The sequence below is a fragment of the Poecilia reticulata genome, linkage group LG6 (genome assembly GCF_000633615.1).
Source record: "Poecilia reticulata strain Guanapo linkage group LG6, Guppy_female_1.0+MT, whole genome shotgun sequence".
NCBI classification, from domain to species: domain Eukaryota; kingdom Metazoa; phylum Chordata; class Actinopteri; order Cyprinodontiformes; family Poeciliidae; genus Poecilia; species Poecilia reticulata.
Genome location: NC_024336.1, coordinates 2,443,119 through 2,470,464, shown reverse-complemented (window position 1 = coordinate 2,470,464; position 27,346 = coordinate 2,443,119). Strand labels below are relative to the sequence as shown.

The 27,346-nt window shown below is 39.1% G+C and overlaps 3 protein-coding genes and 1 long non-coding RNA gene across 15 annotated transcripts in view; 2 read left to right on the top strand and 2 right to left on the bottom strand.

Moving 5' to 3' along the window:
• Positions 1 to 12,457, bottom strand: part of kif21a (kinesin family member 21A) — a 61,538-nt gene extending 49,081 nt beyond the window's left edge. For 4 of the 6 annotated variants that reach the window (XM_008410847.2, XM_008410848.2, XM_008410850.2 and 1 more), the window contains exon 1: positions 11,991 to 12,457. In XM_008410847.2, the coding sequence (XP_008409069.1) occupies positions 11,991 to 12,034 (44 nt within the window). In that variant the 5' untranslated portion in view covers positions 12,035 to 12,457. The remainder of the gene's footprint in view (positions 1 to 11,990) is intronic. The other 2 variants (XM_008410852.2, XM_008410854.2) reach the window with 1 other exon arrangement.
• A 2,004-nt stretch (positions 12,458 to 14,461) lies between these two features.
• Positions 14,462 to 24,377, bottom strand: slc2a13b (solute carrier family 2 member 13b). 7 transcript variants are annotated; one of them, XR_533837.2, is made up of 12 exons: positions 22,646 to 23,367; positions 21,803 to 21,962; positions 21,509 to 21,717; positions 20,314 to 20,422; positions 20,069 to 20,232; positions 19,363 to 19,477; positions 17,934 to 18,059; positions 17,714 to 17,832; positions 16,665 to 16,817; positions 15,187 to 16,469; positions 15,027 to 15,095; positions 14,462 to 14,941 (listed from the first exon to the last, which is right to left on the bottom strand). XR_533837.2 is itself a non-coding variant. In XM_017305540.1 (12 exons), the coding sequence occupies exons 2-12, from the start codon at positions 23,088 to 23,090 to the stop codon at positions 15,006 to 15,008; spliced, it is 1,863 nt and encodes a 620-aa protein (XP_017161029.1). In that variant the 5' UTR covers positions 23,091 to 23,105; positions 24,283 to 24,377; the 3' UTR covers positions 14,462 to 15,005. The 7 variants fall into 7 exon arrangements, 4 of the variants coding, with proteins under 4 accessions (XP_017161029.1, XP_008409080.1, XP_008409081.1 ...); XR_533838.2 differs by having other exon boundaries at positions 15,027 to 15,092; XM_017305540.1 differs by adding an exon at positions 24,283 to 24,377 and having other exon boundaries at positions 14,462 to 15,095; positions 16,297 to 16,469; positions 22,646 to 23,105.
• Positions 23,308 to 24,551, top strand: LOC103465737 (uncharacterized). Its single transcript, XR_533835.1, has 2 exons — positions 23,308 to 23,396; positions 24,292 to 24,551. It is a non-coding gene; the product is annotated as an uncharacterized LOC103465737 (long non-coding RNA).
• Positions 24,552 to 26,166: 1,615 nt separating this feature from the next.
• lrrk2 (leucine-rich repeat kinase 2) overlaps positions 26,167 to 27,346 on the top strand; it is a 39,357-nt gene continuing 38,177 nt past the window's right edge. Inside the window, exon 1 of the mRNA XM_008410860.2 lies at positions 26,167 to 26,809. Within this exon, the coding sequence (XP_008409082.1) occupies positions 26,674 to 26,809 (136 nt within the window). The 5' untranslated portion in view covers positions 26,167 to 26,673. The remainder of the gene's footprint in view (positions 26,810 to 27,346) is intronic.

Below are 27,346 nucleotides of genomic sequence, written 5' to 3'. Positions count from 1 at the left end.
GGTGCTTTGTCTGTGCAGCCAGCAGGACCACCACAGTGGACAAAGAGCTCAGATGACAAGCTGGCACAAAAACAGAAACGAACATAAAAAAAACAAACAAAAAAAAAAAACATTAGAACAGGAAACCACTGGCTGACTCAAACTATCGCCCTTCGTGCCAAAAGATTCATCAAGTTATAATCATCCTGCATGTCTGTGTGTCCGGTGCACATTTACTCAGAGTGCGACACAAAAGAGGAAGGTTGCCATGACAACCCATAACAGAATGACTGAATTAAAGTGTTAATCCGATCCCAGCAGGATATAATGCTGCTCTGGCTGTCTAGGAGATGCCAAGGGGAAGGGCATCAGGGAGAGGAAAGCAGTCAGCATTCTGCCACCAATCAGACTGAAGAGATGAAGTTCATCTGCTGCTGACCCAACAGATCAGACAACATGAGGCTCAAAACACGAGCAAAATTATTCATCTGTTACATATAAGGATACATTTTTTCTTAAAGGAGAAAATGTATGTATGTGAATTCCAAGCACAGACAGGAAAACTAGACAGTCAAGAAGCTGTTGCATCATAATTAGCAGAAGTGTGAGTGGAGGAGAAAGATGTTATGTCTCAGATGTATTGCATAACCCTGTTCCACTAGATTTCAAACAATCACAACTAAAAACAATGGCGTATTAAAAGCATATTAGTAAAACATAAACAATAAAATCAGGTATATTCCACTTTGCAAGTATACTCCTATTGTATAAAGATTAGTGGTGCACCAATTGCAGTTTTCTGGCCAATCGTCAATTATAGATCTTTTAAAAAGCTTAACCTGCCGATTCCGATTTTGGCCGATACCAATTTTTTTGGTCTCAATGTAGCAAGAAAGTTATAGAGTTGGCAACAGTGGGGTAACTATTGTTAATTGTAAGCATGCAGACATAACTTGGTGGGCTGGACTGTCAATCAAATTCTCACTAGAGAGCAAAAGAGGACAGTGGTCTTTGTCCTTCGCCAAGCAAGATAAGATTAGTGGATAAGATTAGCTTCACATGTAAAAGTCAGCGGATCACTGATCTCACAAAATTAGGGAACAGGCACTGATAAATCTGCTGGCTGATAAATCAGTGCACCCCTAATAGAGATGCAAGATATATCAGCATTAACATCGTAATTGACCTATGTTGGTCTTTTTTTTTTTACATATTAACAGCATCAGTTTGATAAGTAAGAATGTGCCAATATTAATAACTGATATTTATTTCCATCTTATTACCGTTTGTGCACGGCTTCTTGGAGCAAGAAGGGGTTGATCATGTGGTATTTGATCATAACAGTGACACAGCACAAGATTTGAGGAAATTTAACTGAAGTAGGGGAAAATTAACATATAGGACAGTGTGCCTTGAGGACCAGGGTTGGGAAACACTGATCTAACACACTTATCCTTGCACACACACATTAACACCTTAGGACAATGGTGTGGTTAGTTTTTTCCCCCCACATAGTGTTCAAAGGGTAGGGGAAATGTTTATAATATTGCTAAATATCAAATATTGCTCATCACAACAAAATTAATATTAACCCAAATTTTTAGAYTCATGTATCTCTATTATTTTATGATCCATAAATGCACTGCAAACTGAATGAGTAGCTGTGTTAAATATAATTTTGAAATGAACCAAAATAACTATGATTATTTTTATATTACAGTAAAACTATATTTACCACCAGGAAACTGACTGTACCCTTCAGACAAAACCATTAGGAGTGCAATAAAAAAAATCAGATTTTAGAAACCACAATGTAAATTAAATGTAAAAAAAGAAAAAAAATCTATAAAATGACAATGATTGAAAACCTTCCAGTAAATCCACTAATGAGAATGTTGATGGGAATTTCACATTTTATCCAGAAACTGGTCTTTAAAAGACATTTCTTTCAACGTTTAATGATTTTTTTTTTCCCAAAATTAATTTGGAAAAGTTGCAGAATCTCACTGTTTAAAAAAAAAAAATCAGCTAAACTCAATTTCTACAAATGAATTGCAGTTAAGCCATTTTCCACTGAATGTTATCCGACAGCAGTGATTCCTTATTTCTGGACAGAATGTGTATTAAAGTACCTTTTGTTTTAATAACATGACCTCATGTTGAGGTGCTTACCAGTGCAGTAGGATAAGACAGAACAAAATCACCACATATTTTACACAAGGGCAGAGCTTACAAAAACAGGTCACAGTCCCAGGCCTCTTCCAGGACACAGGGACTTGTTTAATCTGCATGGCAGGGGCATGAAGGCCGACGCCATCCTGACCTCACTTTGTTTGTTTTCCTCTAATGCGCCTCAAATGCACAGCAATTCCACAGTTTTGAGAACTTAAAGGGAAATGCCCTTTAAAAAACACAATGGGGGCATCCTGAAATGCTGCAGCATGCTGATAACTATTTCACTGGTTCCTGTAGGTCAGAGGTCAGGGAGCGGACCACCCCTTATAATAAGCAGGGAGGGAAAGGTTGGCCAATAGGAGGAGTTTGCAGGAGGTTGTACAAAGTTAGATATGAAAACTGCCAGCGTCAGATGGGTTCCAGTTATAGGCAACATGAACTACAGGTACTCATCAACTTAGAAAATCTTTGGAAAAGGTGGTTTTGAGAATTGAATTCAGAAAGTAAAACTCCTCAAAAAGAAATATTTCTAAGGTTAATTGAACAATTTCTCAATAAATCAATTACAGAAGACAAAAATTGTTGTCTCACCTAAACCAAGGAAAAAACTGAGCTGAACTTTTTGCTCAGTGGTTCAAAAACTCTTCTTTACAGAAATGTTGCATTTCATTTGGAAGTCATGGAAACGCACAGAATGCAAGGTGTTTAGGCGCTGTGTGAAGTTTCCAGTTTCAATAGCCGTTTCTAATCAATTGACATACAAGTTTTGAACAAACGTCAAAAATGTTGCAAAGAAAATACTAACAATGCCTCATTTATAGAGCAGAGCGTTACAGTTTCTTAGAACCCTAGTAAACTAGCATAACCAAACAGATAATTTATGCAGCTAAGAGGAACACACCAGAGCTAATGATGCACATGAGCTACAGGCTGCGATCAACAGGCTACGCTGCGCTGATGAATTCATGTATAAAGGAACTCTGACTAAGTATTGAGTGCATATACTGCACAGTAAATCAGTATGGGAGCCCTCTTTAGTAGGTGAAGAAATTTGTGTACAAAGAAATCTTTGGTTATTTTTTTCAAAAAATCTTATGTAAAATTCTTAAAGTGTGTGGTTTTCTTTAGCCATAATAAGAACTTAAACGTGCCACACTTTGTTAAATTATTCCATTTCGTCAGTTTTTCATTAAGCTACTAAAATAAAGTTTTCAGTGATATTTATTTAGGTGCACTTGTAGTATTCCCAATTAGAAGATACAACATCATGTGGCAGGAAGTGTTATGTACCTTCCCAACTTGATTAAATTTGTGCCTTGAGCAGTACTCAGGTTCTGGTGGACAGCTCAGTAAACCACACAGCCAAGAGTTTTCTCATTGTTCTTGAGCTTTGAAACCATTTCAATTTACAATAAAGAGATCCAAAGCCTGCTGGGGCACAGGACTGAAACATGAGCTGTCTGAGACGTTGATACATTATAATGTTATGTGACACCAAAGAAATAATTTGTCTTCTTACTGACCACAATAACATAAAATTATTCCAAGTGGTTATTTTTAAAACTTCCTATTATTGACTTGTTGATTCACTTCATATGGACACACCAGAGTGCTATGACTGATGCATCCTTTTCAGGAGTGGAAATTGGAAACCAAACTCTTGGACCTATTATGAGAAGGGTTTAGTTACATTTGGATCATCTAACTTGGTGACTCCCAACCTGGGGTTCCTCCTGCATAACGGCTGTGTGCCAAAAATCACAGAGGGGTGGATGAGGTTGCCRCCACACACCGAGTATTAGATATAATTATACATAACATAAAGTAGTGCAGGAMCTTTATCACAAAGAGGTTAAAAAATTTAATTAAACTCTTTTTGTTTTCAACATACTTTTTACAAAGTACATATAACTTACAAGCACTGATGGCTGTTTGCTGATGGCCATTGTCTGCCGTCAGCAAACAGCCATCAGTGCTCAACCAAGCTTCTCATCTTAGCCCATTGGGGATTACTTTTTGCTTCAAAATATGATCTGGAAAAGATTATTGTTGTATTCAAGTTTACAGAAGAAGTTGGCCCATCAATAAAGTCCTTTTGTGTTTTATTTACTGTTGTCCTCAATATCTGTTAAACTCACTGCATCTCTGAATAGTGCCGTTTATGTTATATCCTACATGAATATCATCTAGTAGTGGCAAAAGTAACAAAAAAACTAGTATGCTCTGAACTTAAGATGGAATACATGAACACATATTTATGATGTGCGTTGATTAAACGAATTAATCTTCAGTGTAATTCCAGTACCAAAAAATTGACTTTATACCAGGTGAGTCTCACCTGAGAATGTGAACCGGTACTGGGCTGAATCTGGTTTACCTTCAAAGTCTATGTGGAGCGTTGGACGCGCTTAACGAGTCAAATGTTCCAATCATTAGAAACCAATCAGAACCAAAGGTTTGCCTTTTGGTTCTGATTGGTTGTATCTGGACAGTAGCAAAGTCAGAGGAATTTTCACAGATTCTGTTTCATATTCTACTGTCAGACACTTTTAACAAATATTCATCCGTCCATCATCTAACACAGTGTTTCCCAACCCTGGTCCTCAAGGCACACTGCCCTGCATGTTTTAGGTAATAATAATAATAAATTTAATTTATAATGCACTTTTCATTAATAAAAATCTCAGGTATTTCCTTGCTTCAGTCCAGCTAATTTAAATAGATGACTGATTAACAGGCGTTTACTGAACTGCAATCAGTTGAATTAGGCACATTAAAGCAGGGAAATCTTTAAAACATATGTGCCTTGAGGACCAGGGTTGGGAAACACTGATCTAACACACTTATCCTTGCGCACACACATTAACACCTTAGGACAATGTAGAGAGACCAATTAATCACTTCATTTTTGAGAAATTTTACCAGCTGCAGCTTTGATATAGGACAATTTTAATAATATTTTTTATGCTGTTTTGAATTCTGAAACTGACCTTGTGTTTTCTCCATTGACTCCATTGGAGTCAGGAATTTTATTTGCGTCAAGGTGTTAACAACGATTAAACAGTTTTAATGGCTAAAAAAGTGACAGAAGGCACAGATATTGGAAGTGCGGAAGCTCCTACTGTATCAAATCGATATAGGAAAAACAACAAACAGCATCCAGTCCCGGGGGGGGCACAGTTGACTCCTTCGGCGGGCAATGCCCCTCAATGCCCACCCATGCCACTGTGCCTGCCATCACCAAAGGTTTTCAAGTATAAAGCTGAATGGGTATAATGACACTTTGCACCAATCTGATGGTTGAATAATCTAGATAACAAATGAAAGAATCTTTGTTTTTGAGGTCATATTTTGTGTAAATAAATTGCAGCAAAAAATGTTTCTTTTGTAAGTTTTTGATTAAAAAGAAACTATAGAAATTTGAGGAAAAAAAACTTGAGAGATGAAGCTCACAATTTCTGAGGTTTTTCTAGCAAATTTTTTACTTTCCAAACTCAAACTTTTTGGCAGAAATGTACTTATTTTTTGGCMCACTCCCAATATGCCATAGCATGTGTGTATCAAAAATCATCACTGCTTTTGTACTAAAGAAACATTATCGTGACTTTATGTTGAAATCATAAAATTACTACTGTCGTGTTGTGTGCCTGCTTTTCCATGAATAATGTTTGGGTTAAAGCAGGAAAGGGTGTGTAGCTTTCCATATGTAGATGTAGGGGGGATTTCAACCAACTACACAGTTAAACCTAGATTGCCTCGTCACTGAACCACGTTCTGTTGACACAACACACATCTCTGTGTCAACTACAGGCCAGCGACACAAAGGCCAGCCCTGAAAACACTGAGTGTGCATGTCTCTGTGGGTTTTGAGTGGGAAAGAGCAACATCAGCTATCTGCTGCTTCTGAGCTAGAAGAGACAGAAGGTACCGGAATAGCTAAAAAGAGTGGAGTTAGTTAGGCATTCAATGAACTGTTTAATATCAGATATTTCTTCGTCCAACATGTGGCCAATTAACACAAGATATAACAACAGACACGTGAACTGTTCACACTCGCCTGGAGAATAACTACCGCCTCATAAATATGGAAATTCAGACAGCTGCCACATGATGCCAGCAGGTGGGAAGAGTTAATTTCCAACTTTGCTTTAGCATTGTTTAATTCACAACTTCCGGTTAGGTGCAACACCATTTGACAGTGAGGTATTTGGAAACCAAGCAAGTAGTCAAAGTTCAGATATTAAAACAACTTTCACTGCAAAAACACAGGAAGTTAGCATCCAAAAGAAAACAGAATAATTTTATTGGTAAATAATTTTTTTTATGATGTTCAGATTTCATTTTCTGCTCTTCTATTTTATTTGTTTGCAGACTAAATAAATACACTTTTATATTAAATAAAATAATAAGAGTTATTGCAGTGTAAGCAGAGCATTGTAAGAAAGTCAAACATTTTTTAAAAAAGTTTCACTCACTGAGACTCAAGTCCTAACGTTCATGGTAACCAGCTGTTTAAAAGAATCGGATTGTACGTGAACATCACTACTACATTCTCTTTTTAACTCTTTGGGAGTGGGAAGTTAGCTCTCCATTTTACCCATGATTGATCTCAAAGCTTGTTCTTCGGCAGAAAATTTTCTCCTGGTTCCTCATCTTTAGCCAYCGACGTTTTTATGGTCTCAAGCCGCCTAGTAAGACAGTAATTTGAGTGTGACCCTAAAACATTTACAGTGTTTGGTCACGATGACCGGCTCTTCCCTTCTATGACGCTAACCATAGCCTACACTTAAAGTCAACTCGCCTCAAAATAGACTCCCGACTGGCCGCAGCATTGCTGGAGGACCTCAGTTATCTATATCACCACCTAAAGAGTCAGCACATTTCTGCCTGTTTGCATCTGCACCAATGCAGGGAGCCTTCAGCTGTGCGGTCCCCACATGTGGACGTTGGCTTGACAAAAAAAAAAAAAAGCACTTTCACACATCCTCTTCCTCCACAATTGTGCACCACTTAAGAAGCCAGCAGCTCATGGTCAATGAATTGGATGTAATTACAGAGCAGCTTTATGTACACCACACCCTTCAAAATATGTTGTTTCCTCTCATGTTAGGTCTATATTACTTCAGTGTTAAGCATTTCCTCTTTTTATAGTCGTTTTCTACTATATTTGTTTGCCCCCCTGTAATCTCCAGCTGCTTGACGCCGACACCTATCCAGTTAAAGGTTCAGCTAAAGTGGACGAGGCTTAAATGTGGATCTGTTGCCACAAATAAGACACGGTTGCAACTTCATATCCTTCACAAAGTATGAAAATAGGTCACAAATAGTATGCAGATGGCCACAAATAGCTGCATTTTCACACCAAGTAGCCTCCACATGCATGCCAAGACAGCCTTTTAGTGGTTTCCTTCTATAAACTGACATGTCCTTCTCGATCCATCATGTGGGTCAAATTCAAGAACTCACCAGGGACACATATCTATACATCACTCTTGTAAAACACAATTTGCATATTATGTTTATATTGTAATTCGGTTGATGTATTTAAAAAGTTATGAACATTAGAATGAGGTACAGTGCCTTGGAAAAGCATTCATACCCATTGAACTTTTTCACGTTGTCACATTAAAAACAAATCTCACAAGGTTTGTTTGAATTTCATGTGAGAATGAAAAGTGGTGCATAACTGAGAAGAGGAAGTTGGGAAAGTCGGCACAAAAATCTGGGGAGGGTTTTTCCCATCTTGTAAATGAAGTTCAGGGTAAACTAGTGCCTTCAGATGTTGCCTAATAGAGTTTACCTGTGTCAGTGAAAATCCACCTGTTCTACAAAGCCATGAGAGGTTTGTTAAAAATCATTTATGAACAAACAAGTAAAAGCAGCACACAGTTCAGAAAAAAGACAAAGAAGTTTAAAGGTGGCTACTCACCTGATAGTCCTGTAGATTTGGTTTGATTTGAGGCCAAATCTGCAGCATTTTTGTTTTGTTTTCAAGCTGGTGTGGTTCACAGAGTCAAATGATCCAAACCCTTTGGAAAACCCTGTTCACCTTTTCGCCTGTGGTGGCACTGCACCAAGAACCACTGAAGAAAATGACTCAAAAACCTTAGAAGACATTGAGTGGAACTTCCTCCTTCACTAAATGTAACTAAAAATGAAGTGGCATCAGATTTTAGGGTTTGTAGGATTTCTCTTTTGTCTTTGGCAAAAGATCATGAGCCTTTTCTCCCACTAGTGTTAGAAAAGCGTGTTTGGTTTGCTTGCATTTACCCAGAATGCTCTGCAGTATAGCCCGCTTCCTGCTTTTGGAGTGGTCTCCGCTCCACTTGGTATTCGAACTGCACCAAAGTTGTGTTGTTTCCTTCAGTGGTTCTTGGCGCCACCACAGGTCAGGGGGAGAATAGGATTTTTTCAAAGGGGTTGGATCATTTGATACAATGTGTACTGACAGGGAACTACAGTAGCTCAAAATATAACAAATGTAGCAATTTTAGCCCCCAATAGAACCGAATCTACTGGACTATTAAGTGTGAAAGCACCTAGAAACTCATGGAGTACTCCACTAAACCTGAGAACAATTCCTCAAAGAAGAAGCCAAGAGGCCCTTGGTAGCTGCGTTTAAGGAACTTACAGAACATCTTGATAATGATGCACTTAAAGCATTTACAGAATCACCTCGACACCTCCTGACAGACTGCTTCGGCTCAATGGATGCAAACAAAGCATGAGGCCAAGAGACACTTTAAGTCTGTCTGGAGGTTTTATGTTTGTGTGGCGCTGCCATGGGTGACCAACACTCATCCAAACATCCTGCACTGAAGCTCAGCCTGGTTTCTAGGGTTCTACTGTCTACTTTCCCGGGAAGTTATTTTGTAATCTTAACCCTCCCAGATTGGTCTTTCAGGATAAAAACATACAGGTTTTGGTAAAGTAGTTCAAAACTAAAAACTGTTATGTTCCAAACAATATTGTTGTGACAACTTTAAAACAGATATTTGGGAATTCTCATGGCTGTTTTGCCATATTTTAAGCAGTTTACAAATCTGCACCTCACTTATCCTCTCAACTAGGGGTCCCTAATCTCTGTTTGCTCTGTAACCCCCCCTCACAGCTTTCATCAGCTGTTGTCTCTTGTCAACACACATGAAGTCCATTCTGGTCACTGGATATCAGCCAGTATCAGCTCTAATCTTGGAGCTCTTTTTAACAAGATTTTTAAACCACAGTTGTCTCTGCTGTTGGCTTGTGAACTCCAACCAGAGACTTAGACTGAGCCACTTATACCAGTTGCTGCATGCCTCAACACCATTACATGTAAGCACRCCTGCAACCTAAGCCTTAAGAGGTTTAAGGATCTATTTAATTTCATTATTATCTATTTGATTGCCTCAAGAGGAGAGACGGTATCAACAAGCCCCAACACAGGAGAACAAAAAAAGTGACTAACGGGAGATGTTTCTTTAAATCTTGTGGGTTGCTTCATGGTTAATAAGCTCGGCAACAGTAGCACACTAAGTAGTTTCACCACATATAAACAAAGCTGAAGTTACTCCCTTCTGCTTTGATCTATGCTGCTCCTATCACCACCAAGAAAAGAAATGATACTTAATGTTTGTTCTGTAGTAGGCGCCCAGCAGGCAGGTTTAGCAGGTCCTCCTTCCCTCCAGCTACACCTCCCACTAAAACCATTGGAACATGCTTGTGTGTGCTAACACACCAACTAAAATCCATTTTATATTGCCTCAGAGTTTCACAACCATCTGTTTTAATGTAAGGGTAGAGCATACGATCCTGATGCAGATATATACAGCTAATGGTTTGTTTTTTTAATTCCACAGTGCAGGTTTGAAAGACTGTCTTCTTTTAAGTAAGCTATCTTAAACCATCAGCTAGCAGGACCCACCAAGACCAGCCTTTCTAATGTAATGTAGACTGCAAATGCAACTTACGTGGTTTTTTAGTGCTGTATGAATTATTTTTTTTGTCTTTTTCATGGCAGCCTGAACGGAGCAATTCCGATATTTTCACTCAAAAAAACAATCCAATTTGTGCCGCTTCTATGCATGGTACTAAATCGATATGTATACTTTTCAAAATGTCTGCAGACAGAACGGTCATGATGCATTTTATCTAACTTTTACGTCATTTCTTTTGCACCAGAAAAAAACACAACTAGTAGCTGACTTCTTCTGCAGTGTATTTTTCTGATTTGTTCAGGTGAACAGAAACCAACAACTCATCAATAGAATGTCAACACCCCAATTTACTTTAGCTTCAGTTAGGCCTGTCACAGCAACACATTTTGCTGGATGACAAATTGTCCCAGAAGTTATTGTAATAAATGATAATATTGTTGTTGTGAGATCATTTTCAAGTAATAATGATGTAATGTCCGAATGATGCAAGAACACATTCTCAGAGATCATTAAATTTTAAGGTCCAATGAACATTTAACACTGGGACATTTTAAATATGCAAAATAAATCAACAAAACCGAAAGAACAAATTAAATGATTTAAAATGATTTATTTAAGACTCTAAACAAAATTGTCCTTCAAAAAAAAAAAAAGTTAATTGAGTCCAAAGTGAAGACTTTTGTCATCCAGCTTTTGGTAGAAATAGGAAAAAACGCTAAATGAAAATTATTAAGCTAGTCTTAATAATGTATATCATGTGATTAACTGATTTATTGGCTAGTGGAGCAGGCCTCAATCTGTCTCTTCCTTTCTAAAAGAAAATCCAATGAAAAGGTCCAAAACATACAGATTAATTACCACAAAACAATTTTTTTAGCAGCATCCTGAAGTGGACTTTCCCCATTTTCAAAAAACACAAAATTCCCCATAAAGCATCTTTTAATGAGCAATGATGATGCACTTTTATGAGAAAGTACAGACAGACATGATGGGAGAGTGATCAAGTGCAAGCATGACAAAGATTGTATTCAAAACAACAAGAAAGGAGAAGAAGAAAACAACAAGAAAGGAGAAGAAGAAAACAACAAGAAAGGAGAAGAAGAAAACAACAAGAAAGGAGAAGAAGAAAACAACAAGAAAGGATAAGAAGAAATCAACAATCCATCGTTTTTATGATGACCAGAACAGAAACAAAGAGAGACTGGCTTCTCCTTAACAAGTCCATCTCTGCCTCCTTACCAGATGGGTGGGAGTGGCTCTTTTCAACATGACAGCACACTGTAATGTAATCATTCCCTAATCTCTACATTTCCTTGTAAAGCAAGCTCGCATGTCGGATCTGATTGGAATAAGGCTTAACAGCGAGATCCATCACTGGATTCTCTACTGAAAGAGTACAGACAAAAAGTAGAGTTGACAGATGAACTGAATGCTCCACCGCCCCTCCTCCTGAAACGTGGCTGACCGTGAAGCTCTTCTTTCAACGATTATCTGTCTCTCTGCGGGCGGCCCTGAGGACAGACCAGGCCAGACCAGGCTGCTGGACAAACGGACTCATTCTCTTTGTCTCACCGTGTCTGGAAGCTGAGCCGCTACAACAGATAAATATCACTCCTCCCAGCGCATGATGCTGCGTGCAAGGGGATGGAGCTTGTGCGTGCGCACCTGAGCTGAGCGAAAAGTGCTTCTTTGTTTTGCTACATCCCACATAAAGCCTAAAAATCTAAACTTAAACCATAATGTCTAAAAGAAATGCCTCCCTCGCAATAAAATGATTGGAGGCAGAGGACGTCTCTGGAGCAGCATCCGCTGCTGATGACCTGCAGATGTTTGCTAGGCCCACGGCACTGACTGACAGGTGGCACAGGGCAATTAAGACAGCTACGCATTTAGTAAAATGATGGAGACGTTCAGACTTACCTCAGTGCCACGCGGACTGAACTTTCATCCTGTCCCGTCGTCATTGCTCCGTAAAATTAAAAGAAAAAACTGTCGAAAAACTATAGTATTGCAGCAACAACAAGAAATGTATCTTGGCTTATTTCCCTTTGGATTAAAAAAAAAAAAAAAAAGGCAAGAAACCAGTGCGCACTCTCTCCTCGGTACAGGCAGACGGCGCTTCTCACCTCGAGTTCAGCGTCGTCATTTTGAGACTAGCTGAAAAATAACCTTGAAGGTGTTCAAACCATGGTATGAGCTAGAAGTTAGGTGTTGTACCGCATCTTTGTGCCGCTCTGGCCGGGTGCTTCAGCTTCGGCTGAAGCTCGACATGCACACTGAGAGAGAGCCGCTACGGCTTTAGCTACGGGGAAAGCCATGCGCGCGCACAGAAACGCACGTTAAAAAAAAAACGCATCCGCGCGCTGCCGTTCCTCTTTTTTTCTGCTCGGTACACACCGGGAGGGAGCCGCAATGCGTCAGCAAGCCACGCCCTCTCTTACTTGGAAAAATTGCCGGCGGAATGACGTCATAGAACGACTTTGAGGGAAAAAAAAAACAAATACAGGTGTTTGAAGGAGTTTATTCCATGCAGCTTTATTATTCACACCTTCCTCTTCGCTTTACCTRAATATTAGCACTGTAAGACACTTTATTTATTATATTAGATCATCACAACTGTTTTAATTGCAATTTTTGATAGTTTGAAATGTACATTGTTTTATTTTTTTTCCTATTTCTCGTGCTTTGTATAAATCAAYAGAAGCACGTTTTTAATCCATTTATTTGCCATGTTCTATAGAAAAGCATAAATGTGAACACCTATTTTTATTATTACACCAAATTAAAACTTTAATAAGTTGATTTTCTTATCACAAATAAAACAAGCGGTCCTTAAAAATATWTATTAAAAACACTATCAGTTCACATGTTTTATTTTTTTATTTTTATTTTTTATTTTTTTGCATATTAAGACAAAATACGTAATTTTTCCTTTTGTGGTAAAACACAATAAGTAGAAAAGTAACGAGTTAGATTTCCTTGTAAAAATAAAAACAATCATACAAGAATATTTGTCCCACTATAAAATAAATATAGATGAACAAGATAGAATATCTTACATTATATCAAACATTTTGATGATTCACAGCAGGAGTTATGTGGAGAATGTCAGAATTATAAGAAACAGATCACTTATGTTTTTTTAGTTGTCAGTCATTTTATTATCTGTTTAAACATTAAAAGCAAATCAAACTAAATTTATTCATGAAAATCCGATCCAGCTGCAAACTCAGAGCAAGGTGAGATATTGACATTTTCAAGGAAAAAAAAAATAGAGATTTTACTGTATAATCTCATATGACTCATTAATGCCGATTGATTTTTATAAAGCATGCTTTTTTCTTTCTTTTTTACACATTTGGTATTCTCAATTGAGAATATACAGTGGACATAATTCTAATATTTATTTTCAAGCTGAGGTTGATCTTGACTTGTGCTCCGCTACTGTTCAATATCAGAAGATCATATAAGAAGAGCCAAAAATGGAGCCACTTTTCAACAGACCAAACCAATGGTGCCATCTTGTGGCTTCAGAGGGAAAAAACAATGACACAAAGATTTGTGTTGACGGCCACTTACGTTACGAGATTAATTATCTTACGTACATTCCCGTACATCATGAGGCTTCCTCTACCACTACAGCCCAATAATTGTGTTCTAATGGAAGCATAATAATATATTATATGTCAAAATTTGACTGAAATCCTCTCTGATAATGCTAAATATCACATTCTGTAATTAACTCTTGTTTGGTTGTTTACTGAATTGGATCATTGACAGTTGGAGAAACACAGCATACCATTATTTTGTGAATGGGCGGACTGCACCCAGCCTGGCACTTCTTCTTCATGCTACTTTATTTTTGTAATATTACAACTTTAGCTGCACAGTGGCGCAGTTGGTAGAGCTGTTGCCTTGCAGCAAGAAGGTTCTGGGTTCGGTTCCCAGCCTGGGGTCTTTCTGCATGGAGTTTGCATGTTCTCCCTGTGCATGGTGGGTTTTCTCCGGGTACTCCGGTTTCCTCCCACAGTCCTAAAACATGACTGTCAGGTTAATTGGCCTCTCCAAATTGTCCCTAGGTGTGAGTCCACTAGGTATGAGTGTGTGTGTGCATGGTTGTGTGTCCTGTGTGTCTCTGTGTTGCCCTGTGACAGACTGGCAACCTGTCCAGGGTGTACCCCGCCTCTCGCCCGAAACGTTGGCTGGAGATGGGCACCAGCACCCCTCCCGACCCCACTGAGGGAAAAAGGGTGCAAGAAAATGGATGGATTACAACTTTATTCTCGTAATTTTTTAATTTTTATTTTCTTAGAGTGTATAATTTAGATTTTTCTCAGAGTGGCCGTAACACAAATGCGGCAACATTTTAGAGAAAATAAAGAGACTTTCCAAACAGTGTGAGATTTACTGGCAAAATTCATTGTCACAAAGACAAAAAATTAAAAATTGATCAAATGCATGTACTTTTTGTAGCAGCAAGTACATTTATACCTCAGACACAATTATTCTAGCAGAAAAGGGAAACTTTGTCAACATCTGGTGGCAGAACATAATCTTTCATTTTTGCACTTGGGACAGAGTTTGCGTCGTTTTACATCGCGAAGCGTCCGAATGCGTTCATAGTTCATAGAAAACAGTTGCCGCCATAAAACACACAGATACAAAGGTCTTCCAGTGTGTTGGACATTTTGTGCAATTTGCAAACAGCTTGAGTACAAATAAAATCAACAACATAACAACGGTTTAAGTAAGAAATCCTGTATAGTTTGAAAATGCCCACAGTAACTCAAAATCAAATGAGCACAAAATGACTGTAAAAAAACGACTCCTGTTTTTATGGTCTTCAGGACACGTGGCCACGATTATCTGAGCTGCAACAACAAAGACATATGATTCATAACAATGTTACAAAATAAAGGTAAAGCTTATAGCACTTCACCATGAGGCTGTACTTACAGTGATATAGGCTATGGCACAGTCTGACTCCACTGCTCCATAATGTGCTGGCCTGTAATCTGAAGACTGCTATAAAAAAATAATAACAATGTAGGAACACGTACACTTTCTAAAATGTAAAAAACAGTWAAAAAAAACCCAAACAAAACATTTGGCTTACATAGTGCAGACTCCCACCACGAAAACAGCAAACCACAATCGGTTGTTTTCTTCCCCCACCAGCCCAGATTAGGAGAATAAAACCACGTTAGTGAATTTGACAAGAATGTGTTTTGCGACGTGACGGAAATCGCTGGGAATCTTCGTGGATCTTAAGAGCAAAATCACATTCTTACCACTGTCCCATGTTTGAACTCTCCCAGGCTAAACCACAGAAGGAGGTGTCAGACTGAAATCATGCAGAGTTTGCAGGAGGTGTAAATCCACGTCTCTTTACGCTCCAGAATGGCTGAGGAGAACTGAAGGTTTGGTCCCTCTGATCTTTCTTTTTATTTATTTTTTTATTTTTTTTGTAAAATTTCTGCAGCCAGATGATGGTTCAATTCATAGGAAAGAGAGTTTTCTGCGGCACAACAATGATCTGCTTCTGTCACCTGGAGAGGTTTGTTTCCCTTTTTAGGTGGAAAACAACAGCTAACGTATTAATACCTTGAGCAATAGTCAGCCGTTATCTGCGTTTCCATTACAAATGTGTGCAAAACTTGGTCCATATTCTGCTAATGTTGAATAAGCACAATTATTGCTGTGTTTGCATTAAATAGGAAACGCAATTAAAATCACACACAAATGATTAAAAAACATCCTTCTGCCACTTCCTAGTGTCTTTGTCATTTCTGACAGTAGTAACCTCTAGTTGTTGATCATCTAACTTGTACAATGCAAAAAAGTTTCAGTTTTGAGAAATCCACCAACTCTGACAGAGCAAATAAACCACCTCATCCTAGGGAATAAGCCATTTAATCAAAAAACGTTTTTGTCGAAATTGCTGTGCTTCCATTAAGCAAATTTATTTTTGTAATTCCAATTTGTGCAATTGTACCGCCAATGGAAACGCAGTCAGTGTTCTGTTTTCTAAGGCAGCATGGCTGTCTTTCCTCCCTGCATGAGCAGTCTTCAAACAGAACAGAAAACAGAATCAAAATAGTGGAGAAAGTTTAAAAAAAAAAAAAAAAAAAAAAAAAAAAAAAAACAACCAAAGATTAAAAGCCAACCCGCTCTACTCTACATCTGAGGCTTCGTTGTCAGAATGGAGGTAGTTGTTGCCTTTTACCCGGATGTAGTGGACGTGGTGGTCGTCGCTCGCTGGAAAATCTCCACAAGAGCAGAGCCGCCTGGCGAACAGGTTCTCGATTTCCTCCAGCTGTAAGCCCTTCGTCTCCGGGAGGCAGCAGAGGACGAAGAGGAGCCCCAACACCACCAGGCCCGCGTACATGAAGAACGCACCTGGGAGACAGGAAGTCAAGCGAGGGTCTCTGGTCGTGTTGTTGTTTTATTTTGGAAACCCTCAACGGATTAGCCACGATTAGCATGTACACACTAGAGCAGAGAGTAAATACTCTTGTGGATACGTTTTAAATGAAGACAAACGAGTTACAGTTTACCAGACCGATGTGCAAGTGTCCTGAGCATTACCCTTACCGTAATACGTCAGATACTCTGCAACATGGAGAAACGTCAAAGACACCAGCACATTGAAGATCCAGTTGATGCCAGCAGAGCAGGCGTTTCCGGTGCTGCGTGCCCACAGCGGGTAGATCTCTGAGTTCACCGTCCAGGGCATCGTGCCCATACCTGCAACACACATAGCGTCTCTATTAATTCTATATGGCGGAAACAATTAATCAGATTAATTGCGATGAATCGATGAATTTTAAAAATAATTGTCAACTTAATCTGTAATCGATTAACTGGACACAGACTGAATAAAAAGGGCAAGTGCTGAATGAACAGCAAACTCAGAGCCAAAAATGTATGAGAAAATATACAGATACATTTTGCATCTGGGATTAAGATTAATAAAAAACTTTGTAAAGACGTTCTGCTCCTCAAAGGGCCTATTTTTAGTTTCACCCAATTCAAATTCTGTTAAAAAAATATCTCCTGTTAAGCATATGTTGCTATCCAATTATTAATTGGTTCTTCCAAAATTAAAACCACAACAGAAACCCACTACTGTAGAATTAAGATGCATTCTTTCAGCAACACAAGCTACAAATTATCAAGTGCACACTAAGAGAAAGTTATGTGGTTGCATTTTAGGCAATAACATTTTTATTTTCTTACTTTAAAAAAAAGAAATGGAATTATTTGGGGTGGGGGTTTCCACATTTCTTGTCTAACATAAAACTTAAGTGTTTAAGTGGCTTAAGTGTTTAAACAAAAAATCTGCAGAATCTGCCAATATTTCTATCAGATTAATCCGTCATAATAATCAATGGAATAATCTATCACTAAAATTATGAATTGCTGTATTTGCTAGTTGTTGGTGTTTCACTGCAGGAAAAAATTTAAATTTTTTTCATTTTTTTCTCAGTTAATGTTATGATAATTTGTCCCATTTTGTGATAAATCAAAGTTTTGTAAATAATTCCTATTAAACAAATGTCATAAAAAACAAAAAGAAAAGACTCATCATCAAGTTGATAAGCAATTTGTTATGTTTTTGAAAGGGAAAGAGGTGATCTGACCTGGAGCAAATGATGCGAGGTAGAGGATGAGGCCCAAAAGAACAACCCAGGAGTACGATGTGGGACAGTAGTTGTAAGCCCAATATGGGCTGAAAGATTCTTCCGTCTGATTAGAACATCTGGATGAAAAAGGAAAAAAAGAAGGAAGAAAGCAGACTGGTTTTAGATGTCAACAAACTCTACACTTCCAACTCAAAGCACATGCAGACGGCGTTCTGACCTTCCCCAGGCTGCGCTGTCGGTCGATGCCGGACTGACAGGAACGCAGGAAGAGTTGAACACGCCGGCGTTGTTTTCGAGGTAACAGAATCCACAGTCTGGATCCAACATACACGGTTCACAGGACCTGGCAGAAGGAAACATGGTTTAACCTAAACATGCCTGCAGAAAAGAAAGGCTCTCATAAGAAATTAAATGGTCATTAAAAAAAAGCCAGCCAAGTAATTTGAACTATGGAAAATGTTTGAGATGAAACAAGACAAAAGTCCAGTCAGGTCGTATAACAGTAAGTATCATCTCATATTTAAACGGGCAGTATTATTTACACAAACATAGTGCCATTTTATAGCATGATCATGTACTTATGTTACCTTCAATGTTAAAAAAATGCCATATACTTCAAACATGATGAAAGGAAATTTAACTTAAAAGTAATTTGATGCCTTGATATTGGGCCTCCGTGTCTTTCTCCTGTTTTGTCTGAAACTGCCTTCAGGAAGTCATCACAACACGGCTCCTCCATTAACCCTTTAACAACGTTTTTACCTGAGAAGTAGCTCCTATTACGAGCTCAGGTGTTTGCTAATTGCTGCTGGCTAGTCTGAAGGAGCTGAGCGGGGGAGGGATGGGGAAGAACTACTCTGAGAGACAGAATACTGTAAAGGTAGAAGGTGGTTTGTGATTGCATTCAAAGATGCACTGACCCAAATAAACACTGACCCGAATTGGGTGAAAATTTATGCAGTCACTTATTTTATGTTACTTATTTAATTTGATTGTCATTATTTTTGAAGAAATCAGTGCTTTTTAGTACTTTTTTTGGGCCAAAAATGCCTAACTTTGTTGCTTATAATTAATTTCAAAAGGCAAAAAAAGGGTAAAACTTCCAAGGGCGTGAATACTTTTTAGAGGCATCGTTTGAAGCCATGCTTTATGAAAGGTAAATTGTGAGTCACCTGCATTTGTAATTTGTGTCAACTTACAATCTTAGTGCATTGCTCTTTACGAAAAATATGCGGCATAAAAACGTTTTGACTTGCTTCGCTTGTCCTTAAAGTCAGTGTGTCTTTTTACTGCAAATGGGAAGTTGGAATTTCAAATAAACACACGTGTAAACAGGAATCCCAGGCAGGCAGGCAGGTTTACAGACTCAGAGGAGCAGCTTCCCTTAAATCAATTCCTGTAAATATGCCACGTTAAATGCTGAGAGTATGATTTTACTTTCATTCTCAAGAGAACCAGAAAACGGCTGAAATTAATTTGTGGGTAAAACCAAAAGTGAGAACAAACATTTTGCCTTCTGAGGGACGGCGACAGTTTCGTTTAGTGCAGCAGTGGAACTTGAGAAGACGCCCATCTTTGAGCAGTCGGTTTCTCTAATGGGAAAAGAAAAAAGGGAAGTGACTCCTTTGTGAATTTGGTTTTCTCACCCATAAAGTCTGCAGGTGGAATTGTGAAAGTCGACGGGGTGGAGCGTGACAGGAGGAGAGTGTTGGGCCGACAGCAGGAACCCGACGGCCAACAAAGTCAGACTCAGTCCAGTTCCTGCGTTAGAGTAAATAAAACCACTAAATAAAGCTTTGAGACAAACCTTTCTGAAATTTAAAGGGGCAGTATTATGTGTTTTCTAGGCAAATATAGGCTTTTTACACCACAATCAAGTAACTATGTTACCCTTCAGTTATTATAAAAATGCTCTATCAAATATGACTTTAAAGAAATTTTGCTTTGTAATTTAACGCCTTGAAATTAGGTCTCTGTCTCTTTAAGAAACTCCTGCTCTTTCTGAAACTCTACTTTCAGAAAGTCATCATAACATGGATCCTCTATTAACTCTTTGATATTGTTTTTACCAGCCTTTCACTGAGAAGTAGCTCCTGTAATGAGCTCATCAGATGCTGAGTTCCACCAGATGTTTGCTAATTGCTGCTAGCTAGTCTGAAGGAGCTGAGTGGGGGAGTGGAGGGTTGCTCTTTGAGACAACACTCCAGGTATGTTTATGAAGAGAGAATAACATTATAACATGATGCACAGCTCAAAAAAGCTGTTTTCACACAACACTTCCCCTTTAAGAAGTCCTCCTGCCGTTCAAACTGCCTTTCAAGCTAAAATTTGATCATCTGAGCAGTTACGAACCTAAAAGACTGCCCAGCGTCAGCTTCCTGCGGCCCACCCGCTCCACGAGCCACACTCCCACCAAAGTGAACACGAAGTTGGTAGCTGAGGTTGCAGCAGCCAGCCAGATCGCCTGTTTGTCTTCCCGCACCCCGGCCATCTGCAGGATGGTGGCACTGTAGTACCTGGACACGAACAAACAGAGCGATGAGGTTAGCAGAGAGAGGTAAAAACGTGTCAGATGCGACAGGACAAGCAGGGCGTACATGACTGTGTTGATCCCAGACAGCTGCTGGAACATCTGGAGGCCACACCCGACGATGAGAGCCCTGCGAGTCGGTCCGTAGCTGAGGATGCGCAAAATGACGACGCCTCCTGAAAACCAAGAGTTAGAGTTTCCAACATGACATTAAAGCTGCAGTATGTAACTTTTATGAAAAATAGGGGTTTTTTTGGTGTGTTTTTTTTTACATATTTGTTAAAGCTGTCCCTATGTCATGACAGTATAATATGAGACAGACAATTTGTGAAAAGATCAATCTCCTCCACGTCCTCACCGAGCTGCTGTRGCCGTCTGAAGAAATGCACCAATCATTTCTTACAACCAATCAGAGCCAGGAGGCGGGGCTTAGCGCTGTCACTCAACCTCATGTTTATAGCTGATTGAAAGATGGTTTGGCATTCAATAATAGCTCATTTAAAGTATTGGCAGGGAGAGGACAGGAGTGGGTGGGGGGCACAAAATTAATTAAATTAAAAATCCAAAAATTAGTTTGTTGTGATTTTTCTTTTTGTTGTTGTTGTTTTTGTTTTACTAGCTCAATAATAAACAAAATGTTTATGAAATGTGTATACCCAAAACATAAAAAGGACTTTTGCCTTAGTAAAAGAAAAATTGACAATTTCCACATTTTTCACACTTTACTTTTTGGATCATCAACTGTTTTCTATTTTATTTGCCAGATGTTTAGGGGTCAGAGGTCAAAGAAAGTCTTGTCAAAGGCAACAAATGGCTTAGAGCGCAGGGTTCCTAACCTTTTCCATGCCATGGCCCCCTAAAGTGCATTAGTTTCTGGCTGGGAACCCCTTTCAAACCTAGAGACAATGCTAATATGTAAAGAAACATCAGCTTTTAGAATGTTTTGCCTTACTTTACTTCACTATTTAATGATTATTACATTTGTTTTAGGTAACAAATCCTTCCTTATTTTAGTCAGCCAGGAGCTATTAGGGGTTATTTGTACGAGGACAGTTCCTTTGGTCTTTTTATTATCTAAAAAGTAATTTAAAAAATAACTAGATTCAGTTGTTTTATTTTTTTCCCCCTCATGTTGTTTTATTTTTTTCTCCATCTTTCTGAGGGCCCCTGACTCCCCATGGTGGCCACCATTTTGAAAAACACTGGTCTAGACAGCCACATAAAAAGCTGCGGAAGCCTTGAGTTGGACACATCTCTCAGACCTGATCCCGTTTCGTTCTCCTCCTCCTCGATGCTGGTCCTGATGGTGTCGTACTCCTCCTCGATGTTCCGGCCCCCCCGGATCCGGCCCAGGACTTGGCGTGCCTCCTGACTCCGGCCTTTCTGCAGAAGCCAGCGGGGGCTCTCTGGCAGGAAGATGAAGCCGAAGAACTGCAGCACAGCAGGCAGGATGGACAGACCCAGCATGTACCTGGGATCGATCGGGAAATAGTTGGAGGAGGACACTGCTGAACAGAAATTACCAGAGAGGAAAGGCGACATTTCGGGTCAAATACCTCCAGCCGTCGTGACTCAGGTAGCTGAACGCCCCGTCCACCACACTGGCAATAAACTGGCCACCAGTGATGAAGAGAGAGTTTATGGTGACCAGCTGGCCTCGAAGGTGCGGAGGGGAAACCTCTGCAATGTATACGGGGACGGTCATAGAAGCAATGCCTGTTGGGAAGAAGAGTTTTTTTGTAAGTCATAACTTCAGTTTTTGCATTTTGCACATGTAATCTCTGCCTTAAAGCAAAGAGTGGCAGCATCAAGCAAAAGACTTGAGACTAAGGTGGAGAATGACGTTCAAGGGAAGCGTCAATCCTTAACATCAGGGAGACTTTTTCTTTTTTTTAAATCAAAGCATATTTTTCAAATGTTGTACTTCATATCAAACTCATAAGCCAACATCAAGTGAATTGTATTGCGATGTGCATGAAGAAAAACAACATCCACTTATTTGAAAATTATTAAGTTCTTGCTGATGTGTGAAAAACTGGTAAAAATAACCCAAAATTTAATTGCAGCAACAAGTGGTCTTAATGTACTAATGTGTTTTATTATATATTGCAAGTAAAATTTTGGGGGGGTGGAATAGTTAAAAACAGAAAATAATAAATAGATTATGTGTATTTAAATAAAAATGTATGCAAATTTCTATAGAATATATGTATTTCTTTATGTATTGAGTATTACATTTACGTTTTGATTAAAGAAGATAACTCTGTATGCCTTTGTGTGAAATGTACATGATTATCTGGGAGGGACAGAGTTTTTCCAGGGGTGGCATGGCACCTACATACCCCCTTTGGGGTCGCCACTGATTTATACTCTTCACTTCACCAACTGGAGTTACTCACCGATGCCCAAACCCACTGTGATGCGACCAACAAGGAGGACCACTTTGCTCAGGGCGACAGTCATAACAATCCCACCGCCACAGAAGATGAAGCTGGCGATGAGGATACAAATCCTGCGCCCCAGCCACCCATTCAGGAAGCCCCCGCTGAGGGCGGAGAGCGCCGCGGCTCCGACGGTGCTGGACACCAGCAGCTCCTGCCACAGGGTGCTCAGGTGCATCTCCTTCTTCAGGAGCAGCATCGCTCCAGAAACCACCCCCGTGTCATACCCGAAGAGAAATCCACCCAGGGCGGAGAAAAACGCCAGCAAGTAGACGAAAAACGGGGTCGTTGAGGCTTCTTGATCCCGGACGCTCTCCCCGGCGTGTCCGGCCGGAGGTCCAATGAGACTCCGCTCTCCATCCTCTGCAGCTTTCTGCCTCCTGCTGCCTGTGCGGTTACTCATCTGTCATTGAAGCTGCTGTACACAGGAAAAGCCGGGGTTAGTTAGTTAAACAACCTGCGCTTTTGAGGGGGCATGACAGCACCAAGTTGGTTAACAACAGGCGATTAGGTAGCGTTTGCTATTTCTGCTTAATATTCTGTCACCGCAGCGACGACAGTAGCAACGTCGTAAGAAAAAACAAAAGTCCAAACTGCACTTTGGCAGTAAGCTGGTAGGGAACATCTGTTTGTTTACCCATCTGATAAGGAGACTGCTAAGCGCTCGGGGCGGCCATGTTTGTGTGACGTAGGCAGTCTACATAGGCATGTGAGTGAAAAAGAGGAAGAAACACGTTTTAAAGTTGGGGCCGTTTTAACATGTAGTCAGACTGAATTCCAGTCATCCGTTAATCCATTATTACGGTTGAATTACAAATACATGATAACATTCTTTCTCCCTGAAAATATATATTTTTTCTTTAGGGAATAACGACGTAAAAAAAAAATCTGACATTTTCATTATTGATAGGAAGTTTTTGATTTAACATGTGTTAGTATCGTGTTTTTGTGGTTAACAGCTAGCYACAGTTAGTGAATGTTAAAATAGCTTGTCTAAAGAATTTAACTAAAGCAATTCTATCTTACTGTTATTTACACAACTTTTAGTTAAAAAATTTAAGCCGAACTACGTTTTACGATTTTCATGCCCCTCACAGTATGGCGGAGATATTGACGCACAACCTCTGGAGGCTCGTTGCTCGTCTTTTTTTCGAGTACAATCAAAGCGGAGGGGGAGCCTGACCGTGGTTATGTACAACCACCGTCAGGCTCAATGCAATGACTGTGTCACAGTTGGAAATCGCTGCTTTCATTGGAAATCGGAGCGTTTCATTAAACAAAATAAATTTGCTGACACTGTAAGTCAACATCCGCAAACGTCGACTCGATCAATTTTCTCTCGCTGGTTGTTTTCATAAGCGCATTAAATAGAAAACTATTTGCTCTGAACATTTGCTTARATGAATGCATTTAAGCATATCTTAATTTATAGAGAGCTTATAGACTAATTTAATAGATCCAAATTCGTTTAACATAAAATTTTCAATCCTCAAACTGTTTCTTTGACTCAGACGAATGATTTGCTTTGCTTTAGTTATTATTTTATATCTATTTTTTGCTTTCTCGTTATAATTGTATTACTTATATCCACTTACCTCCTAAAGAACTTCCAACGCTCTGCTGCACAGCATTTCTTCTTCGGCGAACAGGAAGCTTTCTGTGGGATCATATGATATTGCCGATTAAAGGGACAGCAGGAAGGCGGCGGCAGTCCAGGTCATGTCGTAACCATGGTCGTAACCTGTTCATCTGGATGTTCAGCGAGAGAGACGCAACAAGGTTTAAAGATGGTAGTTTCCAAAGACCGATGGACTTCGACTAATCATACATTACTGAGTTGATTTTTTTATATTGCACTCACTTAGTTTCAGTTTCAAGACATCATGTTTTTTCGTATTTTATTTGTCATAGCACAAACTTTRTGTGCTCATTAATTAGTTCCACAAAAGTTTTTTGTCTTCTTTTTTCTTTTTACAATGTTCAGAATGTATGGGTTCACCGTAGTGCCATAAAACACGAATATGAAACGTGAAGAAAATTAGAAAAAAATGAAGTAATTCACTATTGTTCAGTGAGATATGCACATGTGCTTTTCCCCACGTCCAAGACTAAATGCAAATACCTGTATTTTGAAAAAAAAGATAAAGGGTAATACTTGTTTCATTAATAAACACAACTATGCAAAAAACATTTAAAATGTAGAGAATAAAATCTGTTAGGACTTTTTTGTGCTTAGAGAAACAATCCTTTACAACTCTAAACAGTAAGCAAGTCCCAAGGTAGCCTATGAGTTACACAAGATAATAAATAAATGAGAATGTTGAAAGTTGCCATGATAACATTTTGATCATCATCATCATCATCATCATCATCATCATCATCATCATCATCATCATCATCATCATCATCTTTATTCCAGACACAAACAGACAGAACAGGCAATGCTTTTATTTTGATAAAATTAATGTTTATTTTGCTCTGAAACAACCCAATGTCATTTAATGCAATGTTTATGTTAATGCTGACATTAAACTCAKACTGAAAAGGTTGAATGTTTTAGATAAGGTAAACCCTGAAGTTCAGCTTCCAGMAGAATGCAGATGTYTTACATAATTACAGTTWTAGGTTATAGGACAGAAAAAATATCTTGATTAAGTTTTCCTTTATTAGGTTTTGTCAAAATGTTTAATTTGAGCTATTTTTTCTCAGTTTTTAAAACTATCTAATTATTTTAAGGCGTTCGAGCCTTCCATACATTCCAACTACCGTAACACTTCTATTTGCGCGCCAAAGAATTAAACACGTTTGAGACRGGAGACACGGTTGACAATTGTTTTGGTTTTGTTGTTGTTTTTAATATACGACGTTATAAAAAAATGTCTCTAAATATGTTTAAAAACTATTTAACACCGAATTTCAAAGAAGGTAATAAATATAAAATAATTATGTACTTGCACATTTTCTTCCCTAAAATACAAAGATGTGTTGTCCCAAAATGAAAAACAAGCCATAAATAGTTATTTTCAATTTTGTTTTGCATTTTGTTTTTGGATTAGTTTTTGTCTTTAGTGACGCAGGGATTCTGAGACGCATTCTGATTACCGTAAAACTTGTGAATGCGCCGCAAAATCCAACTCGTTTGACGGTGAGATTAGAGTACGTTGAAAAWTTTGTTTTCCCTCTTCATTCCGGATTATTAACGAAATATATGTTGTATTAAAAATGTTTTCAGACATATAAAAACATGTCTAACGCTTGTTCTTCACCCATAGACTAATTTGCTTTGTGTTTGAGTAACGCAGATTGGGAAGTGCTGTCAATGGAACACGGCATAAATCAGTGTTGAGTATTTATAAATTAGCAAACTATCATACAAATTAAAAAAGTTTTAGAGGTTGACTATTTTTAGGGTTGTGTCACTTATCAGCCAATGTTGCCATAGYTCCAAAACATTCCTCACGAGACAAACTTGGTTCCAAACTTGTGTCCGTGTGACAGCTGCGCCCTCGTGCTGCGCCGCCGCGCGGTGTCCCTTTCCTTTCCAGCCTCTTCTTCTCTAAACGGGAAGTTTTTTTTCTGTCTCGCTCGAGTCATATGATGTGACCGTGGAGAAGCAGGAACAGTCAGAGAGGAACCAGCGGCGTCTCCCACAGAAACACCGGAACGTGTCCGACTGGACAAAAAATGGGGAACACGCGAAGGAAAGTTATGAGAGGAATCTGATGTCAACGCTGGGACCGAAACTCCTCGTCACTGACAGCTTCCCCCTATAACAAGTTGTAGCTCTACTGTAGCTACTGTAATATTACGCAAACAAGGTAACACATAATAATATGGTGTTATGATACATGTGGCTGTCGGGGAAGTTTGGTGTAACAGCCAGCTTGGGCTCACGGAACACGTTCTCGGTTCTCACTGCGAGAGAGTGCACTGATTGACCTAAATGCACGTCAAGCCTTCAGCAGGAAAACAACTCTTCAAAGACCATGGTTAACAGAGAAGAGCTGGAAGGAAGGCTAAAGAAGCTGCTGGTGCGGCTGAAAAGCCCGCAGGAGGACAGGCAGCTGTCCACGCTGATCCAAATCCTGCAGGATCTGCGGTCCCTGACGGCAACGGAACATGGTAGGAAACCCCCCATTGTTCCCTGCATGTTCACCAAACTGGTAACAAACAGGAAAACCTTTAAGCATACATGCTGCAGTAGATTGAGGACATTTGTTATGTTTTGAACGGTAACGACTCCATGCAAAAACCTACAGTCCAGTTAGTTGTTGCATGATGTAAGATGTAGTGCGTAGTAAACTTTATGCAATTGTTACAAAAATCACAGGAAGTGGGGTTTATTGGCAGAATGCCAATTATGCATCCTTATGCATCCTTAAACCCTTCATCTTTTTTTAAATAAGTGGAACAAATATTTGATTATTGTCAAACCATGTTTAAGCAAATAGTTGAGCAGTATAAAGGATCAATCTCAGTATTTTTTTTAACATATATGTAAAAAAATCATACTAAGTAAAACATGGCAGTAGTCCTATTTTTGCCAATAAATTAGAAGCTGCGAAACCCAACCAAGTTTTGTTCACTTGAAATGAATTTGAACTTCACTCAGAATCACTGTGCAAGAAAGCAACTATTGAATGCAGTGTATATATATAT

Excerpts from the sequence above, each read along its gene's own strand:
- slc2a13b (XM_017305540.1), bottom strand. The coding sequence starts at position 23,090 with ATGAGTAACCGCACAGGCAGCAGGAGGCAGAAAGCTGCAGAGGATGGA. Across the intron at positions 20,423-21,508 it reads GGAGAACGAAACGGGATCAG|GAGGCGTCGTCATTTTGCGC; the intron begins GTCTGAGAGATG and ends CTTGGTTTTCAG. Across the intron at positions 18,060-19,362 it reads TCCACCTGCAGACTTTATGG|GTCCTGTGAACCGTGTATGT; the intron begins GTGAGAAAACCA and ends TCCTTCTGCCAG.